Source organism: Petaurus breviceps, unplaced genomic scaffold (assembly GCF_028583685.1).
Source record: "Petaurus breviceps papuanus isolate PSGF00001 unplaced genomic scaffold, PetGlider_PUasm1.0 226, whole genome shotgun sequence".
Classification (NCBI taxonomy): Eukaryota; Metazoa; Chordata; class Mammalia; order Diprotodontia; family Petauridae; genus Petaurus; species Petaurus breviceps.
Genome location: NW_027185890.1, coordinates 4,730,429 through 4,755,532, shown reverse-complemented (window position 1 = coordinate 4,755,532; position 25,104 = coordinate 4,730,429). Strand labels below are relative to the sequence as shown.

General features: G+C 35.8%; 1 protein-coding gene across 1 annotated transcript in view; it reads left to right on the top strand.

Moving 5' to 3' along the window:
- The window catches only part of PARP8 (poly(ADP-ribose) polymerase family member 8), a 234,894-nt gene that overhangs the window by 154,166 nt on the left and 55,624 nt on the right, over nucleotides 1-25,104 (top strand). The window contains exons 8-14 of the mRNA XM_069095303.1: nucleotides 8,575-8,635; nucleotides 9,182-9,272; nucleotides 14,607-14,673; nucleotides 18,174-18,299; nucleotides 18,795-19,356; nucleotides 21,762-21,815; nucleotides 21,919-22,014. Coding sequence (XP_068951404.1) covers nucleotides 8,575-8,635; nucleotides 9,182-9,272; nucleotides 14,607-14,673; nucleotides 18,174-18,299; nucleotides 18,795-19,356; nucleotides 21,762-21,815; nucleotides 21,919-22,014 — 1,057 coding nt within the window. The remainder of the gene's footprint in view (nucleotides 1-8,574; nucleotides 8,636-9,181; nucleotides 9,273-14,606; nucleotides 14,674-18,173; nucleotides 18,300-18,794; nucleotides 19,357-21,761; nucleotides 21,816-21,918; nucleotides 22,015-25,104) is intronic.

The following is a 25,104-nucleotide window of genomic DNA, read 5'->3' as shown; positions in this document are numbered from 1 at the left end:
AATTTCACCTTTTAAGTATCATCCCTTCCTGTTAAATTGGTCCTGTGCCCTCTATCTATGTATACCTGTAAACATATATACACATATTCACATATATATTCATATGCCCATATACCCTCATATATATATTTCTATTCCCTTCAGCTACTGAGAAAAATCCCAAGCACTGGGGTTTTCTCACCTGCTGGAGGTATTAGATGGGTGCCCTCTATGAGGTCTTCACACACTCTGGCAAGCTGGACACACACCCCAGGACTTCCACCCTAGACTGTAATCCAGATCCAAGCAGGTTAAAGCAAGAGTGATTACCCCTTGGATTGGTACTTGGTTCCCCCTACACTCTGCAGGCCAGGAGCTGAAGCCCCATACTCCCACTTATTGGGTCCCAAAGTCCAGACTGCACTGACCTCTCACTTTGTTCTTCGCATCTATATGTTGATAAATCTGGAAACGGCCACAGCTGCTGCTGATCTGGAGTCCCTCTGGCAGGTGGCTGGTCAGGCCCTCCCTGGGGGGCTCGGCTCCCAGAACACTGCACTGGCCAATTCCTACTGGCCTGCCAGGCTGTCCTCAGTGGGAGGTTAGCTTCTCTATGTCATTTTGTGGGTTCTGCAACTCCAAAGTTTGTTTAGAGTCCCTTTTTCAAATGGATTGGGGAAGGTGGAAGCTGGAGCAGCGGGAAGGTCCTACTTCTGCTCTGCCATCTTGGCTCTGCCCCCCCCATCTTCTAAAGTAGAAAATTTTGTTTTAGAATGGAAAAATTTTTATCTTCTTTGAGGTAGATGTGTCACTGCTCCAAATTCATCTTTTATTTAATTATACACTGCCACATTATTCTCCGTCAGATTACAAAATGTTCATGTTCTAAACATGGTTAATATTATTTTTCTTCTCTTCATTTAAAAATAATTGCAATTTAAATTATTCTTTGCCAATTCTTATTTTAGGAAATACCAAATGCATTTATATTTGAAAGAATAAAACATTAGAGTAATTACAAATTATATAGTCTCAGTTCTTTATTAATAAATAGTAAAAAAATATCTAAGCACAATTCATTTATTTAAGTAAATATAAAAGTCCTTGGTCCTCCATTTCTTCATTTGGGTTTTGAGCTAGATGTCTTCTGAAGTCCCTTTGATCTGTAGGTCTGTGTTCCCTATGGTTCATTGGTGATGGGGGTGGGAGCTTGGAAGGTGGGGAAGGAATTTTTTTTTCCCAGTAGTGTTTCAGTGTTCCTTTAAATATCCAGAAATTTGATTAGAATTAAGGGTTTGTCATTTCTAATCAGGATCAGAGGTCAATTTAGATTTACTCCTTGAGGATTCACTTATGTAACTATCCAAAGTCAATCTTGCCATCTCTGCCAGAATATTTCTTTTTTTATTATTTTTTTAAGCAATCGGGGTTAAGTAACTTGCTCAAGGTTACATGGCCAGTTATTATTTCTGGGTGTGGTGCTGAGTATCTGAGCCCAGATTTGATCCAGGTCATCCCGACATTGGAGCCGGTGCTCTTACTCGCTGAGCCACCTGGCCGCCCCTAAGCAATTGGGGTTAAGTAATTTGCTCAAGGTTACACGGCCAGGTGTTTCTGGGTGGGTGCTAAGTGTCTGAGCCCAGGATTCGATCTCCAGATCTTCTCAACACTGGAGCCGGTGCTCTTACTCGCTGTGCTACCTGGCCGCCCCCAGAATATTTCTTAAAAGTTATGTTATTAAGTATTTAGAGGTACTACTAAAATTCAGAAATTTCTTGGTAATATAAACCAATTCACAAAGCATCAAGTTCATCAAAATTGAAGAACAAGATATTAATTTGTTTACATATGCAGAAGCTCAGACTTCAGTAAAACCACATTGATGCATTTGCCACTTTAGCTATGGGCACCTACTCACAAAATATAAATGTATACAGAGTAACTAAATTCCAAGATGGTAATATGAAATTAATGGATCATTGGAACACAGATGTATAATTGGATAGTACCTCAAATACCACGTAGTCCAAATTTTACACATGTGAAAAACCAAGTTCAATGGATTTAAACTGTCTTGTCCTAGATCACACAGGCTGTACTTGTCATAAATAAATTTCAACCCAGGTTTAAGTACAAATACTCCATAGATATGATGGAAACTTTCAAGTTGGGTTGATGATGAAGTCAATGTCCTGTATTTTGGAAAGTCTACAAGAGCAGTCTCATCAGGCATAGTTCTGTTTAGTACTAAATCACAAGCATTTCTTGAGCCTATCCACTCTCTATCAGTCAATAAAGTATTTCAATAAGCACCTGCTATTGTCTTGTCCCTTTGTTGCTAGGCATGTAAAAATAAAAGAAAATTGGCTGGTTTCCTCAAAAAGATTACATGCTTTTGGGCTATATGATAGGTATATATGCACATACCAAAACAAATAAATGAACAAACAGGTGACTAAAAAGGTACAAATGTTCTCAGTGTTCATAATATTCTTGTAGGTGTTAAAAAGGTACAGAGTTTCAACCCTACCCTGGAGCTATCTGGTGGATAAATAAGAATCAGCACAGATATTGAATAAGATTATATATTAATTTTAGATATATTTTGAAGTTGTAAAAAGAAGGCCTTATATGTAGTCCAAGAATTAAAGTTATTATCAGTTAGGGGACTTAGGATAATAATAGAAAATTGTTTTGATTCTTAAATTAATAATAATCTATCCAGACATGCAGCAGTAACATGGTAGGAAAAATTTGAAATGGATTTTGAATCACACTGGTGAGTTGGGTTCAAATTCTACTTCTGTCACTTTCTACCTTTGTAACATTAGGCAAGTTAACCTCTCAATCTTCTGGATAGAGCTGGATTAGATAGACTCTTACTTGCTTCCATCTCTGGTCTTCTGATCTGGCAGTTATGTGGCACAGTGAATAGAGTATTAGATCTGGAGACAGGAAGACCTGGGTTCAAATATGAACTCAAACACTTAGTAGATGTCTGACCCTGGGCAAGTCACATGACTTCTATCTGCTCACTTTCTTCAGCTGTCAAATGGGTATAATAATAGCACCTCTTTTCCAAGGTTTTTGTGAGGTTCAAATGAATGAATATTTATAAAGCACTTAGCATAGTGCCTGGCATATAGTAGATACTAAATAAATGCTAGATATATATTTTTTGTTATCTGATGACCTTTTACATGACGAACAGACTACCAAAATATATGGTTATGCTGAACCTTCAACCATCCTTTAGTCCCCCTAAAAACATTATCTGTTAGAATTGTAGAAAGCACATGCAATCATTAGATTTTAACATTTACCCATTTAAGTCATATGCCACAATGACAATTTGTAAATATTTGTGGCTTCATTTGGATGCAAAAATGATCTGATTTTGTTGTTGACTACCTTGTAAATTTCATTGTAAAAAAATATCCATAGAATTAGCCATTGTAACAGTAAGCCAATTTATTTGCAGAATAACTTTTCCATTGCACAGGTTTTACTGTATTATACCCTTGCTCCAAAATCTTGTCTCCCATTGTCTATAGGCTAAATTATATTTAAAGCATTTTGCAGTCTGGTTCCTATCATGTCTTTTTAAACATTATGTTTTACCTTACATATTCCTTCTGTTCCAAACAAAGTAACCTAAGATCTATCAATTCATCCTCTGCCCCATGGATCTCACATATGTGGAATCTATCCTGAATCACATTTACTTCTTAGAATCCTCAGTTTCCTTTGAGCTTCAGGAGTCATCTGCACAAAACTTCTCTTCCCCTTATCCATTCTCTTTCTTTATTCTCTTTTTAAAATATTTTATATCGACATTTATGTATATAGGTTTTGCCTTCTTCTCTAGAAGAATGTAAACACTGAGAGGAGAGACTAGTTTGTGTTTTGAATTTATAGACCAACGCTCTATGATGCCTATTGTAGGCAGTTAATAAATGTTAAATCAAATTGAAATGTAGACAGAGAATATTATACCCATTTAACTTTATATTTTAAATAATTTTCTGTGCTGCTTTTCCTGCTAGTTCACTGGGCATATGACATCCTTGACAACCTTAGAATAGGGAAAAAAATTTCTGTTTCTTTTTCGGTTTCTGATTTATATTAAAATTTCACACAAAAGAGAGCAAGACATGTTGGATTCAAGTACTTTTGCCATTCTGGGGGATTGTATTCTAAGGGACCTGTGGTAGAGAAGTTTCATAGCACACTCTAGCTTCCTGATTGAGGGAAGGGAGACAAAGGTGGAAATATGTCTTCTGTCTCTTTCCTTTATGTCTTGCCACATATTAGGGAATTAAAAAATATAGATTGAATTTAATGGATTTATCGAAATTATTCCTTTTTGCAATGGAGGGGCAGGCAGATGGGGAAAGGGAAAACTGAAGAAGGTAAACTTTGTTATTGCATTTTGCTTAATTAGGAGAATTTGAAGTAAGTCACCTTCTAAATGTGTACTGAATCTTAACTCTGACTTTAGCTTCCCATTGGCACATTATTTTTTAGTGGTAATTTTAGTATAAGGAACTTATTCCTTTTTGGTCTTCCATATCATTTCTTGTCCTCTTTCCTATTTTCTATCTGTACTTTGCTGATCTATAAACACTCTGTGCCCTTAGGTGCTGTGTAAATTTCACTTCCTTATGACTTTCCTAAGCACCCTACCAACTGGGAGATATGTCCTCATTCTAACATGTCCTCTTTTTATCAGTTAGAATTTCCATTTCTTTTTTTTCAAATGCTTTATTAACTTCTGATTTACATCATTAATTTCCACCAGATTTTGAGTTACAAATTTTCTCCCCGTTTTTCCCTTACCCACCACCCCAAAATAGCAGTCCCACAGGATATCCCCCCCTCTAATCTGCTCTCTCCCATATTTTTCCCCATATCCCTTTAGACTTTTCCAGTGGATCTCTATGCCCCAGTGCCTGCATATCTTATTTGCCAATTACATGTAAAATAGTATTAATAATAGTGTATATATATATATATTTGAATATTTGATTTTAAAACTTTGAATTCCATATTCATTCCCTTCCTCCCTTGTCACCCACCCTTACTGGGAAGATAAGCAGTTCAGTATAGGTTGTACATGTGTACCTAATGCAAAACAATAACATAGTAGATATATTGTAAAAGACTGACTATATTTCCCTCCCTCCTATCCCACCTTCCACTTGTTCTATTCTCTACTTTGATTCCATCCCTTTTCAAAAGTGGGTGCTTCCAACTTCCCTCCCCTCCCAGTCTGCCCTCCCTTCCATCATGCCCTCTCTTGTCCCCTCCCCCCCCCACTCTCCTGGAGGGTGAGATACCCTATTTAGTGTGTATTTCTTTCCCTCCTCAAGCCAAATTCAATGGGAATAAGGTTGACCCCTTCCCTTTTGCCTTCCTATTCTTCCCCTCCATTGTAACCATTTTCACTTGCCTCTTCTGTATGAGATAGTTTACCCCAATCTGTCTCTCCCCATCTCCTCCCATTATATTCCTCTCTCACCTCTTAATTTCATCTTTTAAGTATCATCCCTTCCTGTTAAATTGGTCCTGTGCCCTCTATCTATGTATACCTGTAAACATATATACATATATTCACATACATATTCATATGCCTATATATATATATATATATTTCTATTCCCTTCAACTACTGAGAAAAGTTTCGTAAGTTACAATTATTGGTTTTCCATGTAGGAATATTAATAGTTCAACTTTGATAAGTTCCTTATGATTTCTTTTCCTGTTTACCTTCTCATGCTTCTCTTGCTTCTTGTATCTGAATGTCAAATTTTCTGTTCAACTCTGGTTTTTTCAGCAAGAATGGTTGAAAGTCCTCTATTCCACTGAATGACCATATTTTCCCCTGAAACATGATACTCAGTTTTTCTGGGTAGGTGACTCTTGGTTTTAATCCCAGCTCCTTTGACCACCGGAATATCATATTCCAAGCCCTTTGATCCCTTAGTGTAGAAGCTGCCAGATCCTGGGTTATCCTGATTGTGTTTCCATAATATTCAAATTATTTCTTCCTGGCTGCTTGTAATATTCTCTTCTGAATCTGGGAATCCTGGAACCTGGCTATAACATTCCTAGGAGTTTTCTTTTGGGGATCTTTTTCAGGAGGTGATCAGTGGATTCTTTCAACCTCTCTTTTGCCCTCTGGTTCTAAAACATCAGGGCAGTTTTCTTTGAGAACTTCCTGGAGGATGATTTCTAGGTTCTTACTTTGATCATGGCTTTCAGGTACTCTAATAATTTTTAAATTATCTCTCCTGGATCTATTGTCCAGGTCAGTGGTTTTTCCCATGAGATATTTCACATTGCCTTCTATTCTTTCATTTGTTTGGATCTGTTTAACAGCATCTTGATTTCTCATAAAGTCATTAGCTTCCATTTGCTCCAGTCTAAATCTGAAGCCATGATTCTCCTCAGTGAGCTTTTAAGATTCTTTTTTCCATCTGGCAAATTTGGCTTTTTAAGGCATTCTTCTCCTTATTGCCTTTTTGAGCCTCTTTTGCCATTTGAGTTAGTCTGCTTTTTAAGGTGTTATTTTCTTCAGTCAGGCTGTTGACTCTCATTTCATAATTTTCTTGCATCGTTCTCATCTCTCTTCCCACTTTTCCCTCCACTTCTCTTATCTGCTTCTTAAAGTCCTCTATGGCCTGTAACCAGCTCATATTTTCCTTTGAAGCTTTTGGTGCAGTAGTTCTGACTTCACTGTCTTCCTCCTGTTCCATGCTTTGCTCCTTTTTGTCCCCAAAATAGGAGTCTAATGTTGTAATCTTCTGTCTGCTTTGTTTCCTTTGCTTGGTCATGTCACCCCTCAGTCACTTGACCCCTGGGCTTTTTGCCATAGTAGGACTCTGCCACCAGACAGGGGAGCTTTCATCCCAAATGCTGGGGTTTTCTCAGCTGCCAGACGTATTAGATGGGTGCCCTCTCTGAGGTTTCCACATGCTCTGGCAAGCTGGACACACGCCCCAGGACCTCCACCCTAGACTGCAATCCAGATCCAAGAAGGTTAAAGCAAGAGTGATTACCCCTCAGTCTAGTCATTTTGTCTCCCTACCCTCTGCAGGCCAGGAGCTGAAGCTGCCATGTGGCACTGGCTGGCTGTGGGGACCCCAGGGGGCAAAAGCCATACACTCCCACTTACTGGGTCCCAAAGTCCAGACTGCTCTGACCTGTCACTTTGTTCTTCGCATCTATGTGTTGATAAATCTGGAAATGGTCACAGCTGCTGCTGATCTGGAGTCCCTCTGCCCTGCTGCTGGTCAGGCCCGCCCTGGGGCTAAAGCCTTGGTGTGGCGCTTTGCTAGGTTCCCAGAGCGCTGTGCTGGCAGTTTCCTGCTGGGCTGTCTTTATGGAAGGTTAGCTTCTCTGTGTTATTTTGTGGGTTCTGCAGCTCCAAAATTTGTTTAGAGTCTCCTTTTCTATGGATTAGAATTCCCATTTCTTAAGGCTCTCTGGCTGGTATCGCTAGGTTAAACAGATCTCTAGGAGAACCGAGTTTTAATCTAGTCTTAGATACTCAGCAGCTGAAATTAATTTGGTTAAACCCCTTACTGCTTCAGTTTCCTCTTCTTTAAAATGGGGATAATAGTACCTGCCTCCCAGGGTTGTTGTGATGGTCAAATAAAATAATAATTGTAATGTGCTAAGCCTACTATCTGACACATATATAAATGTTAGTATTATTATTTGTACAATTCTAATCGTTAGTTCTGATGATCTAATCAAAGTAATTCCTAGTGAAGCTTACTAATTACAATGGACATTTGTACTTTTTCCCCTTCCTAACTTTAAGTGATTTACAGTAGCTAGCATTCCTCTGGAGATGCTTCTGACATTGGAGTTTTTTTTATAGCATCTTATCTACTCCTCAGCTGATCTCCTTTGTCTAGTAATAAAATACTTTTATTACCTTTACAACAGCATGCTTCTTACCTACCCTACCTTTGGAGTTTATAGTGTTCACTCACACAGAGCCTTCATTAGAAAAAAAAATGGCTAGAGTTCTTAAAGTTTAATAGAAAAAACTGAATATTTGAAATTTCAAATCAGAAATCCTTCAATGTATCAAGCATCTTTTGTGTTTAGATCTGTTTATAAAACATTTAATGTACATATACATATAAATAGTTATAAATAAATAAATGAACAAATTTAAAGAAATATATGTTTACTATTAAGCCCTTCGGATACCAATACAAAGATTAGAGCTTTTTTTTTTTTTTTTTTCTTTTGTTTTGAGGGAGGGAGAAGGTAGGGCAATTGGGGTTAAGTGACTTGCCCAAGGTGTGTGTGTGTGTGTGTGTGTGTGTGTGTGTGTGTGTGTGTGTGTGTGTGTGTGTGTGTGTGTTTTAGGTGTCTGAGGCAGGATTTGAGCTCAGGTTCTCCTGACTCCAGGGCCAGTGCTTTATTCAGTGTGCCACCTAGCTACTCTAGAGCTTAAAATCTTGAGGGGGAAGACCTCATGTATACTTTGGAAGTAGGATTTGTCGTTTTTTAACTACACAAGAAGAATTATGCTTTTGGGAAGGCTGAGCAATTTGTGTTTATCTTTGCTTCCAGGGAATATGGAGCCATTGATGATGTAGATATTGATCTGCATATTGATGTTAGCTTTCTTGATGTAAGTATCTGTAATAGGTTTGACAAACTTTAAAGTATCTTATTTGTCACTGTTTTGGAGCTTTGATTTTAGATGGTCACGCTGTTCACTGACATTCCTTCCTCATATATTATGTTTTATTTTAAGATTTTAAAAATATGTAATTCACTGCATTATATACATTATGTGGCTGTTGCTTTTTCTTTCCTTGTTAAAGTGACTTGTGGAGAAAAAACATACACTGGCTGGTTTGAGTCATAAAAATCTATACTTTTTTTCTGTGGTATCTTTTAATAGGTTCAGAAATTTATAGGGAGAGTGCCTCAGTATTTCTGTATATCTTAGACTTTTGCTGTTTTACTGTGTAAGTGAAAAAGCAAAGATTAAGAGTAATTTGTTTTTTTCTTGACAATATAGTGGAATTAATGTTATTTGTAGGACATCGTGATTTTTATACCTCTTACCATATAGAATAAATACAGTTGTATTTGAAAGGGGTAAAAAGAAACAATATTCAAGCACCCTATAAGAAGGCTGCTAAATTAATTTTTTTTAATCTTATTTCAGGAAGAGATTGCTGTGGCTTGGGATGTCATTCGAACGGAGCCTATAATAGTCCGACTGCACTGTTCACTTACACAATATTTAAATGGCCCAGGTTGGTCTTATTTCTTTGCCTTTTTCCTTTTTTGAAGTGAGAATGAATAGTTTATGGGACATGGAAATCCTACTCTGATTCAGTCTCTACATGCTGGGTAGCCACCTTAGTAATATTGTTGATAAATGTTATGAGGCTTAAAGGTAGAAGCTTAATCTACCATAGGGTCATTGGAGTCAGATGTTTGTATACTTTATGGTCTGGTTTTTGTGAAGCCTCAGGGTTCTGCCATGAAACAGTTACTGTAATGTCTAATCATTTTGCTCTCTGATTTTTTGGTTAGTCAAGGTTGTATGTTTGGTCTTATTTTCCACTATATGTTTATAGTAAGAGGAAATGAATTCTTGTGCTATAGTATTTCAGTTTATAAATAAATACTAAGTAAATGGCAAAGAGGTCACTGATTTACTTTTGGCCTTCTTGACCTCTTGCATGTTTTACTCACAGCATCCAAATTTGACTCTACTTTCTTCCAATCTCATCCCTCTTCTCTACATCATTCATATGACTTTCAATCAGATAGTAAGCATTTATCAAGTTCCTGCTATGTACTAGGCACTGTACTTAGTGCTGTGGATTCAAAGTAAGGCAAAAGAAAGTCCCTACTTTCAACAACTTGTAGTCTAATCAGGGAGACCTTGGGAAAAAAGTTATACACAATAGAGCTATTTTTATACAAGCTAAATTAGAGATAAAAAAACAAACAGAATGAAGGCACTAGAATTAAGGGTGTTTTGAAAGGCTTCCTGTAAAAGGTGAGGTTTTTAGCTGGCATCTGAAGGAAGCCAGGGAAGCCAGGAAGAAAGGGCATAGTCATTGAAAATAGGCTAGTCAGGAAGAACAGCTAAGAGACCAGTGTCACTGAACTGGGACAGAGCATAGGGGTGGGGACTGCAGTGTGTGGTAGAGGAAGGTCTTGCAAAATCCTGGAAAGGTTGGAAGGACACCAGGGTTGTGAAGGGCTTCGAACTCCTAACAGTGGATTTAATATTTGATCTTAGAAGTGATAAGAATACCACTGGAATTTATCAAATGGGGCCAGTGACTTGGTCAATAATTACCTATTCATAGTCTGATATTGTTTTTCTATTAAATGAAGGGGTTCTAAATCTGGCTATCCTATGCCATATTTCCCCCCAGAAATCTTCCTTGGTTTCTTATTGCCTTTAAGATTAAAAACTGTAAGCCAGGAAATCACAGCCCTTGCTAGTCAAGCTCCAAGCTACCTTTTTCAAAACCCACTACCTTTCAGTCCCTAAAAATGTTTACCGATATGCATAAGTAAAAATCACTGTGTTCCCTTTAAGCATTGTTAGTAAATGAATGCTTTGACTATATTAATGTTTTTAGGTTAATGGACATTTGAAACATATCTAAATCAACCCCTCGTCTTCCCTTCATTAAAAAAAATTCTGTTAGTCTTTGGGAAATATAATTTTTTGTTTTGCACATACTGCTATATATCTGTGCTACATACTCTTCATAAATACAGAAAATATAGGTATTAGGTTGATAGAGTAACTATCATTTTGCAAGTGATGATAAAAAATTAGTCTGTTTTTCTTTGAAATAACTAAACAAAGCAAAATTACGTTAAATGATAGATTAGTACATATCTTAAACAATTAAAAATATTTGGGAAAAATTCCTCAAGAACATTATAAAGATATATACTAATGCAATGGATTCTCTTCATCTAGCATCAGGCCCATAGATTTGAGATTTAGTTGCCACCTGTGATTTAACTCATCACAATCTTGTTTGGGCATCATTAGAACGTGACTGCTATATGACTGGGGAAATGAATTTTTATCTCAGTTTCTTGATCTGAAAAAGAAGTACTGGATTAGAGAGTCTCTTTAACATTAAAATTATCATTCTTTCATGAATTTTTCTGATTTCTTGAACTTACCTATAATTGTAACCTATGTTCTTCTTAGGGTAATGTATTCTATAGATTTATGGATCTCTCTTAGAAAACTTTTCTAACTTTTTTGTTGTTGCTATTGTTCCTTAAAGTTTAGGGATCAGGATTGGATTTTTCAGTATCTTTTTTATTTCCTTCCTCATCCCTTAAATTAGGCACGATAGCATCTCTGTATTACATGTTCAATAAGTATTTATTGATTTGATATGGTTAGTGCTTTCAATATGAAGTTATGTTTTGTTTTATTCATCCAAAAAATTCAACTTTTGGATTGTCCTTTTTCTTGGAGTCAAGATATAATTTAATGAACAATTCCATCTCTATTCTATTATGCTTTGCAACATTCACAGTGACATTCACTTTCAGTCTTTGTTCTTCTTAGACTATGACGTCTTAATCTGAGGCTTTGAACCAGACATTTGATTTTTATTTTTAATATTTTGGTAACTATTCAATTCAATTATAATCTCTATATTTTCTGTTATATGCATTTAGAAAATGTTCTCGGTAGGGTTCTGTAGCTCTCAATAGTCAGTCAGATGGATCCATACACAAAGTTTAAGAACCTCTGCTCTTAGTAAAGAAAAATCTGACAAAATTGCACTCCAATTTTTATTAAAAACTTTAGAAAACAGTTAATTTCATTTTCTTACCTTAATAAAGTTGATAATATGTATCTAAATTCAAGAACAAACATTACACACAACAGATTTTAAAATTTTCTAAATAATTAATCATAAAGCAAGGATGCCCATTATCACTACTACCCTTTCAATATAATGTAACAAAGCAACAAGAAGAAATTAAGGGAATAAGCACAGGCTGATGTTGAACTTGGCAAACCTTAATTAGTCAACTAAAATTAATTGAAGTAATTAATAGGAGAAACATTAATTACTCTTAGGTAGATCAAACCAGTATAATAAACATGACATCTAAATGAATTTACTTACTTAGCTCTCTACAAATTAAATTTCTGAAGAAATATTTTATAGAGCTAAAAACATAATGAAATTCATATGGATGAACAAAAGTTCAAGAATCTCAAGGGTAATAATGAAATAAGTGAGAAGATAGGGTGTCTGTTATGACCAGATCTCATACAGTAATACAGAGCAGTAAACATTAATTTAATTTGGCGAGAGAGAATTAGATATACTACATACAGAAATAAATAAATGTAGTGTTCATAAGCCCAAATATTCTAGCTGCTGGAGGAAGGACTAGTTATTTGATGAAAATCTTTTTGGAAAACTGATCAGCCTTCTGGGGAAAAAAAAAGGGTTAAAGGCCTACCCCTTATACCATAAACCAAGATAAATTCTAAGTGCTTGCCTGACATAGATATAGAAGATGATGTCATAACAAAATTAGAAGTTTAGAGGAAAATTTACCTTGGGGATCTATAGATTAAAGAAGGTTTTATGACTAAACGAGCAATAGAGAGGATCACTTAAAATGGAATTAACTTTGATTATATGAAGTTTAAAAAAACTTTTGCTCATGCAAATCTCATGCAGCAAAAATTAGATTATTGAGGAAAATATCAGTGACTTTCTCTAAGAAAAGAACAGATTCAAATTTATATGACTATGAGACATCAAAGAAAGTAATCCAAGCCGTCAACAACCACATTAAAAAAATACTCTAAATCATTAATAATTAGATCAGTGCAAATTAAAGCAACATTGAGGTTTGAGGTTTTGAGTCTGACAAAGAAGAATGGAAAATGACATATTTTAGAAAGACTGTGGGGAAAACTGGGACAGTCGTGCACTATTGCTAGACATATCAATGATCTAGACATTCCAGAAAACATTTTGAACTATACCACCAAATTTACTAAAATGTACATATATTTTGACCTAGCAGTATCACAAGTGAGGCTATACCTTCAAAGTAATCAAAGGAAAAAGTTGATTTACATATACAAAAATATTTAGTAGTTTTCTTTGTAAAAGTAGCTAAAAATTTAAAATAATGATGTATTCTTCTATTGGGTAATGGCCAAATTAATTGTAGTATATGAATGTAATGGTATACTATCGCACTGTAGCAAATGATAAAATAATAAATGTTTTCAAGGAAACTGAGAAGACCTTTATGAATTGAATCAGAGTGAGTTGAGTAGAACTACAACAAATTTTACAATGATAATATTATGTACATCTTTGAAAGATTTTGAAGATCTTATTTATGTTAATGATAAACCATGATTCCAAAATAATGAGGGTGAAAGACATTGTTCACCTTCCATTTAAAACGCTGAAGCACATTTTGAGACATGGTCAATATAGAATTGTATTTTTTTCCCTTGGAATATGCAGTACATGTCCTGTGCTTTATTTTTCTATTTGTGTTTGCTCAGTGGAAGGGGGGAAATGGTTAGTGGATGATTTTTTTTTAAAAGAGAAAAAAGATCCCCTTTTCCAAATTTAAATGTCCTATAATTTCCTGTTGTCCCAATAACCACTCCCAAGTCCAGTTCTATTGTTGGGGAAGTGAAGGGGGTTATTTGAGTGCTTTATATTTCTGTCTTTGTATATTTACTCCTGTAAGTCTTGAATGCGTTACACATTTTCTTTAGGGTAAAATGGAGTTTGTCCTGCACTCACTACTCATGGCACAAGGGTAAAATGGAGTTTATTCTGCACTCAGTACTCATGATCCACTGAGTGCCTATACATCAGTTGAAGACCAGTCACTTGTTGTTTGCGTGAACTGGACATAAACTATTCCTAAGCTTTATTCTGGATGTTTACCATGATTAGCTCCAAGTCAGGAAAAGTATTAGATAGTGAAAATAACATTTTGGTATATCTACCCACAGGATACAGACCCAGTCTCTGTGGTTCCTGTCCATTAAAAACAAGCAAACAAACTCTCAACATCCCTTTTGGGCATGTCTCTTGGATTGAGCTGTTGGAACCAGAGAAGAAGAACAGATTTATGATCTGCCAGTTCAGTTCACCCAACACTTACTAAGTACAAACACTACTAGACTACAGGGTCCCTTCTCTCATGGATTATACAATGGTAGTGGTTGGAGAGTGTTTGGATCTAAACGGCATAGACTTCAGAATCCCATCTCCTTCTAGATCTGTTTTCTCTTTTATCTTCTTATTTCATTCCTATGTAATTGACATTTGGATTGAATTCTTAAATGCCCACCTTTGAACCTGGACCTGGGATTGGTCTTTGATGCCTCTCTGGTTCAGGCCAGTCTTAAGAATCTGTTCTGTGTTTTGGCCATTCTTGAAGTACTGAACAATTTCTGTACAATGTGTTCTGTGTCCTGATCAGATTGTAGGACACTAGGACATAGTCATTTAAAATGGAAGAGAATAAAGTCTGTGTTTTGTCTCTAAGATTTAGAGCACAAAGATTTTGATCTTTTTTTTTTTCAGTGCCCACTGTGGATGTATTTCAGATTTCCACAAAAGAAAGATTTGGATTGGGACATCAATTAAAAAAGTAAGTTTCTAAAAGAAACAAAACCAACTTTTATCTGATGAGATTTCATTAATGCTTCATTTTCCTTTTGGAAACCAGTGATTTTTTTGAGCTTGGGAGATTTTGTCATTGCTGTATAAGAACCTTAAGAACACATGTGTACAAACAGATTCACTAACACTCTTATACTTGTCAGCAATATCACTTTGTATTTATTGAACAATATAGTTCTTTAATAAATGTTTGTATGTGTACATACATACATACACACATCTGTCTTCCCATCTCTAAGAACCTTCTTTTCAAGGGCCTGGCTAGAACAGCTCTCTCTCGGTTCCTATTTCCTTTGAATATCTTAGGTTCTAAACTAGCACCTAGTTTTATATAAAACTCACCCACCAGTGCTCTGTGGCTCAGTCAAAAGCAACTTCCTACTGGTTTCATACTAGTTCATTAATTTTTTTTTCAAGGTCTTGTCATACTTATTCTATAAATTATAGATGTTGATACCTTTTTTTGATTCTGATTTGATTGATTTGATCAGGATGTATTCTCAATAGAAAAAGGTATAAGAAGTATATAGTATAAGTACAAGAGTATATAAGTATAAGAGTATAGGGTAATTGATGTGTTAATTCAATTGGCCTACCTGTATACTTTTATCAGTATTGGGAGATCCTGATATGAAAGCTCTTTTAAATAATGCACAAAAATTGCAAAAAAGTTATCTGTAATATACAGCTTTAAAAATGTTCTGGGGCAGAGGTGTCAAACATCCCTTGTGAATCAGATTAAAATGAAATTGGAAAATGTCAAAATAAATAAAAACACCATACAAGAAAAATTAGGTTAATTTGTGGTGCTCTAAGTCAATATGCAATCTTCAGCGATCTGTTTCTCTTTCAGTTTGATAACATACACTTAGGACATGCAGTAAAAGGGCATGAACCCAGTTCTCCCTGATTCTGAGGGTCACTGACCGGGTCACATTGTGTTTCAGTCCATATTTACTGTATCATTATCAATGTTGTAAATAAGTACCTTATTAATGTGAAATCCAACAACTGGAAACTTTAGACATCTATAAAACAGAAACTTTGGAAGTGAGGAAGCAAAATCTTCTGAGTTGAAAAAGTTGCTATTAAAGTCATTCCTATTACTTTTTAGAGAGATTTTAAATGAGAGTTTATGAACTCTTGTACCCTCACATCTAACAAGTTTTATTTCAAACAAGAGTGAATAAAAGTAGTTAGACAGGTAGGCAGACTAATAAAGGTAGGTTCTTTTGACAGCTTGATAGTGAAGAAAATAAATTTAAAATGTTATGGAAACAAACTCTATGGTTTAATAATTGTGTAGTAGCCATTGGCTATTTAGTGTAAATACCATTAGCCCCATAAATCTTCAGCTACAAAGGACATTGTTACATCTGATATAGTACAAGAGTAGATGTGAATAATAGTGACTTGGGAGTCATAACTAATGTCTCTCCTTTATATATTATTTACAAAAGCAAAAAAAAAGTGAATTTGGAACTCAAATCCTTGTATAAATGGATGTTGAAAACTACCTGCATTTAAGTGGAAAAAATAAAATATATTTGAAAAAAAGAAGACTCTGGAAAGTTCAGTGACTAACTCAGAGTCATGGAAATAGTAAGGGACAGGATTTGAACTCACATTCTCCTGACTCAATGTCCAGTCTTCTGTGCACCAAAACATGCCACATCAAAAATAAATTGCCCTGTCTTATAAAGATTCTCATCTAAATGTTTGAACTATTTGTTTTTTCCACAGAGAGATAAACATCATTGATTTTTTTGCCATTCACATATAGACTTTTGTTGATGCCAAAAAGATTCAGTAGCATTCTCTTTAAATTATTTATGGCAGAAATATTATTATATATTTACTGCTTCACATTCACATAGTGTTCCAAAGTGTTCTGAGGTCTTGTAATGACATGGATAGAAGAATCACTGAACCCTGAAGTCCTAAATCCTGAGTTCTAACCCAGGCTTTGCCACTAATCATTGTCATCTTGGACAGTCCCCTCACCACTCTGTGATGAAGTTTCATTACTTTCAAAATGAATGTTAGACTACATCATTCCAAGTCCTTCCAATTCTTAAATTATGTGATCATTTTCACTTCATTTAATCTTCTTAATATTAAAAAAATAAAATTCTTAATATTAAAGATTAAAGAATATTAAAGAGGAGGAAAGAGCAATACATAAAAGATTAATTGAATTTTCATGTGTCATATAGGACATTAGTGACTAGGGCAAGCATGAAAACTCAGGAATCCATTCTTGTTTACAACTATGTAATTGTTATGTCCTCTTTATGAATCTACTTTTTTAGAATGTGGAATCTATAGATTATCTAATAATTCTATGCTTTGTCTTTAGCATTGTTTCTCTGGAAAGATGGAGTGGGCAGCCATGTAGTGTGATTCAGAAGTTGCTGAAATGTTCTTCCTTTCAACTTGTCTACCTCAGCTACCTGCCAATATGCCCGAATTTTTTTTTTTCCATTAGCCACACTTTTGGGTTAAAAAGGCTTTGCAACCCTCTATTAAAATGCAAATGTAACCTAGGAGTGGGGAACATATTGAGCCATTATCGCTCCTTTACACTTTAGTTTATATTCATTTGTCGGTTAACAGGTTTTGTAGCTTGGTCCTCCAAAAAAAAAAAATGGAATCCAAGACAGGCAAAGTTGGATAGGAAAATGATGTTTAAAAAAGTCATGGAAATGAGTTCATTAAGATTCTATATGAAGGCAAGGAACTTTTCATTCTTGAGGTGAGAAAGGGTATAAATTCTGACTTGTGGATAGAAGGGAAATACAAGAATATTCTGCCTACTTCAAAATAAGTTATGGCCAGCTCTTCACATGATAATATTTTCATATCAAATCTTCTAAAATTATTTTCATGAAGGAGACTATAATAGAGTTTGGCATTTATTCTCATCTCATTATTGAAATGGAATTGATTCATTTCTTAGGCAATAAAACTAGTGAAAAACTAAATCATATTCTCTGATTTTTTAAAGTTAATTAAATTTATTAAAAATATGTCTTTCTAGTTTTGTACAACTGCTGTTGATCCTCAAGGCTGTTCTGAAAGGTCTTTATAGGGTTGATTCATTAGATACTTGCTATCTTTAGTCTTTCCTTCCCTCTCTCTCTCTCTCCCCCCATTCCTCTCCCTCCTTTCCTTCCTTCCTTCCTTCCTTCCTTCTTTCCTTCCTTCCTTCCTTCCTTCCTTCCTTCCTTCCTTCCTTCCTTCCTTCCTTCCTCCCTTCCTCCCTTCCTCCCTCCCGAGACATTATACTCGTATCTACAGAGAGCTTTTGCCTCATAACTGATTTCAAAAATACGCCGTGTGGTTCTTGAGTAACAATGTTCTGAGGATCATGTAGCCCTTCCACCAATGTATAACTTTTCTATCCAAATAAAAATCTTATCTTAAATTGTCTGGAACTATGATGACAGAACTTCTTTCAATTGACAGAATCATGCAGACATATGTTACTCAACAGTGGAAACAGAGCAAAGAAAAATCCAACTGCACACACAATAAGAAGCTCTCAGAGAAGAAAGTGAAATCCCCTCTTCACATATTTTCTACCTTGCGCAGGTAACAACCTACCCTATCATTGTCTTATTAAGTTTTTTGTTTCTCTTTTAATATCTGTCACTAATTTATGCAGTGAATCTCATTCTCTTTCCCTTTCAACTTTGTCTCACTGATTTTGATAACCTCCAACTTTTAAAAATATCTTTTTCAGAGTTTAATTGTTGCACATTTTATTACCACTTCTCAAAGTGTGTGCATGCAAAATTAAAATACTTTCCTTTGATTTGGGATTGGACATATATTATTTTTTTCCATAACAGTTTATTCCTCAGGAAAAGTTCTTTCATGTTCCTGTGAACACAAAACTCCTAACTTAAACGTTCTGGTGTGTTAGAAAACATATCACTTGGCAATGTTGAAAATACTCATTCATCTCTTCCAACCCTTTATTAAGTTCCTTTTTGTTAGCTGAATTTTAATCATGCAAGTAGTATCTGAATGGTTTTTATGCCAGTCATATCCTATAAAAAAAAATCTTCTTTTCCCCCCCCAAAGGTCGCCGAGTTATCCTCCCCCAGGTTGTGGTAAAAACAAATCCAAACTGAAACCAGAGCAAGATGGCATCTCCAAGACTCAGAAGCTGCTGCGGAGGACTTGTTCTAGCACAGTCAAGGCTGAGGATGTGTGTGGGACCAAGTCCCACAGGACCTTTGGCCGCTCCCTGTCCAGCGACCCCCGAGCTGAGCAGGCCGTGACTATTAAATCGCACAAGCTGCTGAGCCGTCCTTGTGCTGCAGCTGTCAAACACGAGGAGTGCATCACTCTAAAGCCACATAAATTATTGACTCGATCTTGTTCTGGGGACCCTCGATGTGAGCACAACAGTACTTTGAAGCCCCACAAACTGCTCAGCAGGTCTTACTCCAGTAACCTGAGAATGGAGGAGCTAGATGGGCTGAAGAACCACAAGCTACTCAGCAAGTCTCACCCCAGTGCCCCCAAGTCATCCAAAACGGAGCTTTTCAAGGAACCTATTGCAGAGGGCAGGAGACTCTCTCTTACCTCAGGGCTTATTGGTATCTTAACACCATCCACATCTTCATCGCCCCAGACAGCTGTGCGTAAATCTTTTTCATTTTAGACCATTAAATAAAGTGGTAGCCAAGGGTTCATGAGAAGTAGACTGGCAGAGTGACTGAGGACCTAGTGCCAGAGTCAGAAAAACTTAACTTCCTTGTTCCACCTCTAACACTGAGTGGTAAAGTTGGATTAAATTAAGTTCTTACTGCCCCCTGGTAACTTTCAAAAACCATAAGTTGCAGAAAAAATACATTTTGGCATTGGTAGAGTCAATTGATCACCTAGAGCTTCCTACACCTATAAAATCATTGGTCTAATGTCTCTGTTTCCCCACCCTTCAAAAACTTAGAAGATGCTAGAAGGTTCTAGGCATGTGTTGTAACTGTAGACAATAGGGTTGGGGGTGGGACTGCCTATAACAGTGATAAGTGTTTTGGATTTGGTTTCTAAGAGAAGACTGCAACTATTCATTTGAGTTTTGCATCTGTCATATAAATGTATGAAAAGGAACTGTTTTAATACTCATCCTGGTAATGTGTCTTGGTAAAAGAAAGCTTTCCCTTCTTAAAATGCATATTATTTTAATGTTATAACTTATAAATTTATTTAACCTCTAATGCTTTCTTATGACAGTTAAATTTTAGAGCCAAATCCCTTCTTGGCCAACTTAATAGTGTAACACTGTATCTAAGCATCATTATGTGTATAGATAGGCAATATTTAAATTTTCACTGTAAAGTTATGCTTCAGGTTCAGGTTATGAGATAATTACCTGATGATGAAGCCTCTTTGCTACTTTAGCAATTTAAACCCTTCTGGATAGCATATCACCCTGAGACCAAATTTTCTAAAATGAGTAATCAGAGCAAAATTCTAATATTTTTTGTTTGTAAAGAGGTAGTGAGTGGTATTTATAAAGAGCCAGCTAGATGGTGTAATAGATACAGTGCCAGGCTTGAAGTCTAGAGGATTCATATTTTTGAATTCAAATCTAGTCTCAGATTTTTAGTGGCTATGTGACCCTCGGCAAGTCATTTAATCCTTTCTGCCTTAGTTTCCTTATTTGAAAAATGAGCTGGAGAAGGAAATGGCAAACCACTCCATTGTCTTTGCTTAAAAGAACTCGAAATGGGGTCATGAAGAGTCAGATATTGTTGAAACAACACAGTGATATAAAAGCTGTATCTCTTACTGTCACAGACAAAATGATGTCCAGTTGTAATGAAATGAGGTTGTTTTACTCCTTTTTTGGGTGGGGGGAGGGTTAACAACCTTGCTTTAATCAATCAAACATATATTGTTTACCTAGTTCAGGTGAAAGAGTCAACACCCCAAACTTCAGAGTATACAGACAGAAGTTACAAAGCAGAGGTTACAAGAAAACAGAAAAACATATCATGCAGACAGGTCTCCATCTGTCTTGACCATTACATCCATACCTAGTCACAGTTACCAGAGAGGGAAGCATCAACATCTGGGTTTTCAAAGCCGAGGGACTCTAAACGGCTGCCCAGAGTCTCATCTGGTCAAATCACACAACACTTCTCAAAGTGAGCCCCCTGTTGTTTTACTCTTACTTGACTGATTAAGTTTGCTTTAACACTAGTTGTTGGTATCCTTGATCTGTTTTAGCACTGACATTCTCAGATGTTGTGGATCCCTTTTATAAGTAATACTGAAAACTAGAAACTCCAGAATGTGTAGCTTATGAGAAAGAGAGAATATTTGTTTTCAGCCACTTGTTTGTCAGTAGTTTTATAAATGTAATGCATGCACACTTCCAACTTCAAGATCAAAAACAGTTTACTTCGTATTTATTTATGAAAACTTCCTTCTGTCCATTGTATAGTTTTTTGCCAATGTTCTTAAAGGATACGTCTTATAAAAATGTGTTTGGGGTGAGATGGGCAACGTTATTTTGGAGATAGTCAACAATAATCCTTTTTCATATGTAAATAAGATATTTTCAGAGACACAGAAGGGAAGGGGGGTGTGAAAGACAACATTCAAAGAGCAGTAATGCCATTCTCAGCATCTACACAATCTGTTTTTTATAAACAGATTCATAGATTTCTGTGAGAATTTTAACAAATAGTGTGGAACAAGATGTCTAGTTACAGTCATCTAACTAGAGTGAGAAGCTGAATTAGGATACCATAATAAAGTTCACAAACGCGTTATGTTAGCTTTTCTATTAGAAGATATTTAGAAACTAAGCAAACTGACCTTTTTATTTGGGAAATGAGAGTAATGATGGCAGAGAAAAAATGAGGAATTGGAAAACTGGAGAATGAATGAAGAAATATAAAAGTCTTGTTTTTGTGCTTTTTGGTTTAAAGCTCTAATTCGGGAAAGCGTAAAAAACTATCTTCAGGTTCATGGTTTTCAGGAAAATTTCAGTTTGTTCATCGATTTTTGCTTGTTTCTCTTTTCTCTTTATAGCCAAATTATAATGTGAAATGTGTTCCAGTTCGAGACCGAGGTTTTCTTATTCAGGTATGATAGAATATTCCATGTATTATTGAAAAAGTTTAGCTCTGTATCTGCCCTTTAATCATTTGTAAATAGAACTTATTATTTTCCTTCCTACTATCCTTAGACAATTGAGTTTGCTGAGCAGCGGATACCTGTGCTAAATGAATACTGTGTGGTATGTGATGAACCCCATGTATTTCAAAATGGCCCCATGTTAAGGGTAAGTTTTCATTTCTAGACATTCTAGTTTTAATTGAATAAACAAAGCAAAAAAACATTTAAAACACATGATGGTTTCTTTTAGTATATGAACAGCATATATTCCCAGTTATATGTTGTCTCTACTAAAGATAATGGTAATGACCTAAAAAATTACATCTCAGTACCCAACAGTCAGAGAGAGGATTTGATACTAATGAAAGCATTGTTTTTCATCTAAACACATGGTAACTTCCTACAAATACTGAAGCTTAGGATATAGAGAAAGGGCTAAAGAGGTATAGGATATATAGCTTGAGGATAAAGATAAATTGCTGGCATTTGGTTAGATAAAGCTGGATATTTTCAGACATGAAAGCCACATTTTGATGGGATTTTGGGGAATAATTTTACTGTGTTCTCTTTCCAACACATACTGATGTGTATGTGAGGTAATTTAATATTATACATACATATAACTTTTTATCCTTTTCATTAAATCAATATGTCAATAAGTATTATTTAGCAAAGCAATAAGTCCATAAGCATTTACTTAGCGCCATTTACGTGCTAGAGTTTGGGGAAGCAAAAAAAGCCTCTGCCCTCAAGGAGCTCACAATTTAAAAGGTCAGGGGTGAGAGTGAGGGAAGTGGCAACAAAAAATATGTAGACACAGCTATATGTGATTTAAATAGGAAATGATTAACAGAGGGAAGACACTAAAATTGAGTGCTGTGAAAAACATCTTGTGGAAGGTATGATTTTTGTTGGTGTTTAAAGGAAGCCAGGAAGAGATGTCAAGGAGAAAAAGCATTCTAGACTTGGGGAACAGCCAGAGAAAATTCCTGGATCCAAAAAATGGATATCTGTCTGTCTCTTTTCCTGGAGGTCAAAGTGCAACTTGGTCTGGATAGTGGTATTTCAGCTATTTTGTATTAATTTTTTGAGACTGTTACTTTGACCATGCATTATTTATTGGATTATTTCTTAATGGGAGTTGGAGGGAGCTACTCTGATTTCCCCAGTTTTAAAAAATTGACTTGAGATCTGGAATGAGTAATTTGTCTGGAGAAGTAACAACAAATTCTATGGGAAATGGAACTGAGCTCCCTTAAAGAGGTGACCTTATAGGATCAAAATATGTGAGATATAGGTGCTTTATCTGTTTGGCTCCATTCAGTCACTACTTTTTAATTTTCCTCCTAAGATGACAAGATTGATAAATTAGTTTGAGGCCTCTTTAAAAAAAAACTGGAAAAAAAAAGTGGTAGTGTATATTTTTTTGTGGTTTATTACTTGACAAGCAAATGAAATTTCATTCCCTAGTTGGAGATTAAAATCTCTGATGTGAAATAAATCTTTTACTTTTTTCACAAACACTCTAGACTCTATCTGTATCTGAGGGCTCTATTTTTCTTTTAGTTTTTGTGCTCACATCCTGTCTCTTCTATGATGTTAGTGCTAATTTTAAGCCTTTTAGGTTAACCAGGTACCTATGGTTCTGCTGTGTGGCTGTCACAGTAAACAGGAATTTATTGACAGAATCTACTTATGCCTCATACTTGAAGTAGATCATATCTCTCCCTTCCCCCCTTCCCCAACACACACTCACACACACACACACACACACACACACACACACACTCACACTGATACTCACCACCTCATATCAAGTCCAGTACTCTAAGCTTTCAATACAAATATGAGGACTTTGCATCCACATTGTCATTCAAACAGAAATCCTCCTGTAACCTGGGTAATGTCCTATCTCTATCTCTTCATTAATCTCTGTTAAAGCAAGAATCCCCAAATAATCAGGCATCCTATATTTGGGGTAGTCTCCAGAGAAATGCATGTCAGCCTCTTAGAAAGTACAGATTTTAACCCTAGCTTGAAGCTGTGGAATATGTAAAGCCAGTCTTTAGTCCACTCTCAATCAGTTTGCAGAGTAGGGATGAGCATCAGGGTCTTTCTGAAAATCAGAGGTAGCAGTGGAAAAAAAAAAAGGTTTTTCCTTCCAGGTGCTAATCTCTTTTCCCAGAAATAGACGCTTTCCTGGAGCCAACTTACATTTCTTAATTTTGTTTTCCTTTCCATCCTCCAAAGGTTCTAATACTTAGCTAAAAACAATGAGTTTTTGTTTCATCAACACCTTGCTTTGACCACTAGTTAAGAAAATCACTTCCCCAGAATGTGGAAAGCAGATCTTTGTTCATTTACAGAATAAGCTTTGGTTTTTCCATAATGACCTCAAATTGTAAAATTAATCTTAAAGTTTTCACACATATTTTGAATATGTATTACAACTGACACATAACCAGAAGTTATGGGTTTTTTTTTCCATTTTGGAGCAATGTTTTTTGGTTGAAGGTTGGTGAAGAACAACAAACGAATAGAACTTCCTTCAAAACTGTTTCTTTGTGGAGGGAGGGCTTAGTGCAGAATACCTGTACAGAACTGTTGTGCTAATAAAATATGTTGAGCCTTTGCTTATTTAATGATGATTATATACAGTTTCTTTCTTTCTTTTTTTTTTTTTTGCTTTTTGGAGGGGCAATTGGGGTTAAGTGACTTGCCCAAGGTCACACAGATAGTAAGTGTTAAGTGTCTGAGGTCATATTTGAATTCAGGTCCTCCTGACTCCAGGGCCAGTGCTCTATTCACTGTGACACCAAGCTGCCCCTGATTACATAGTTTCAAATGTCTGTAAGATGGACATATGATTGTCATCAGAGAAATATAAAGCAAGGAGGGCAATTGGGAGAATAAGAGATTCTTATTGTTGGCAATTTTTATTTTTCTATAAGGTGGCATCCAACACATTGGACAGACTTTAATTCCATATTCTTGCTTGAACTTGTATAAGAATCACATAAGATTGGACAGAAAAGTTATGAACTGAATTCTTTTGAGGCAATATCTACATGAATAAGAACACAGACCTGTTAGGTTAATGGAATATTATTTTATGACATTCCTTATGTTCACTGAACCCCATGCTGGTCACTTACCACCGCTGATGCCAATAATGATGAATCCTGCCTCAGGCATTTACTAGCTGTTTGACCATGGAGAAGTCTGCCTGCTCAGGGCTTCACTGTCTTAAATCTGT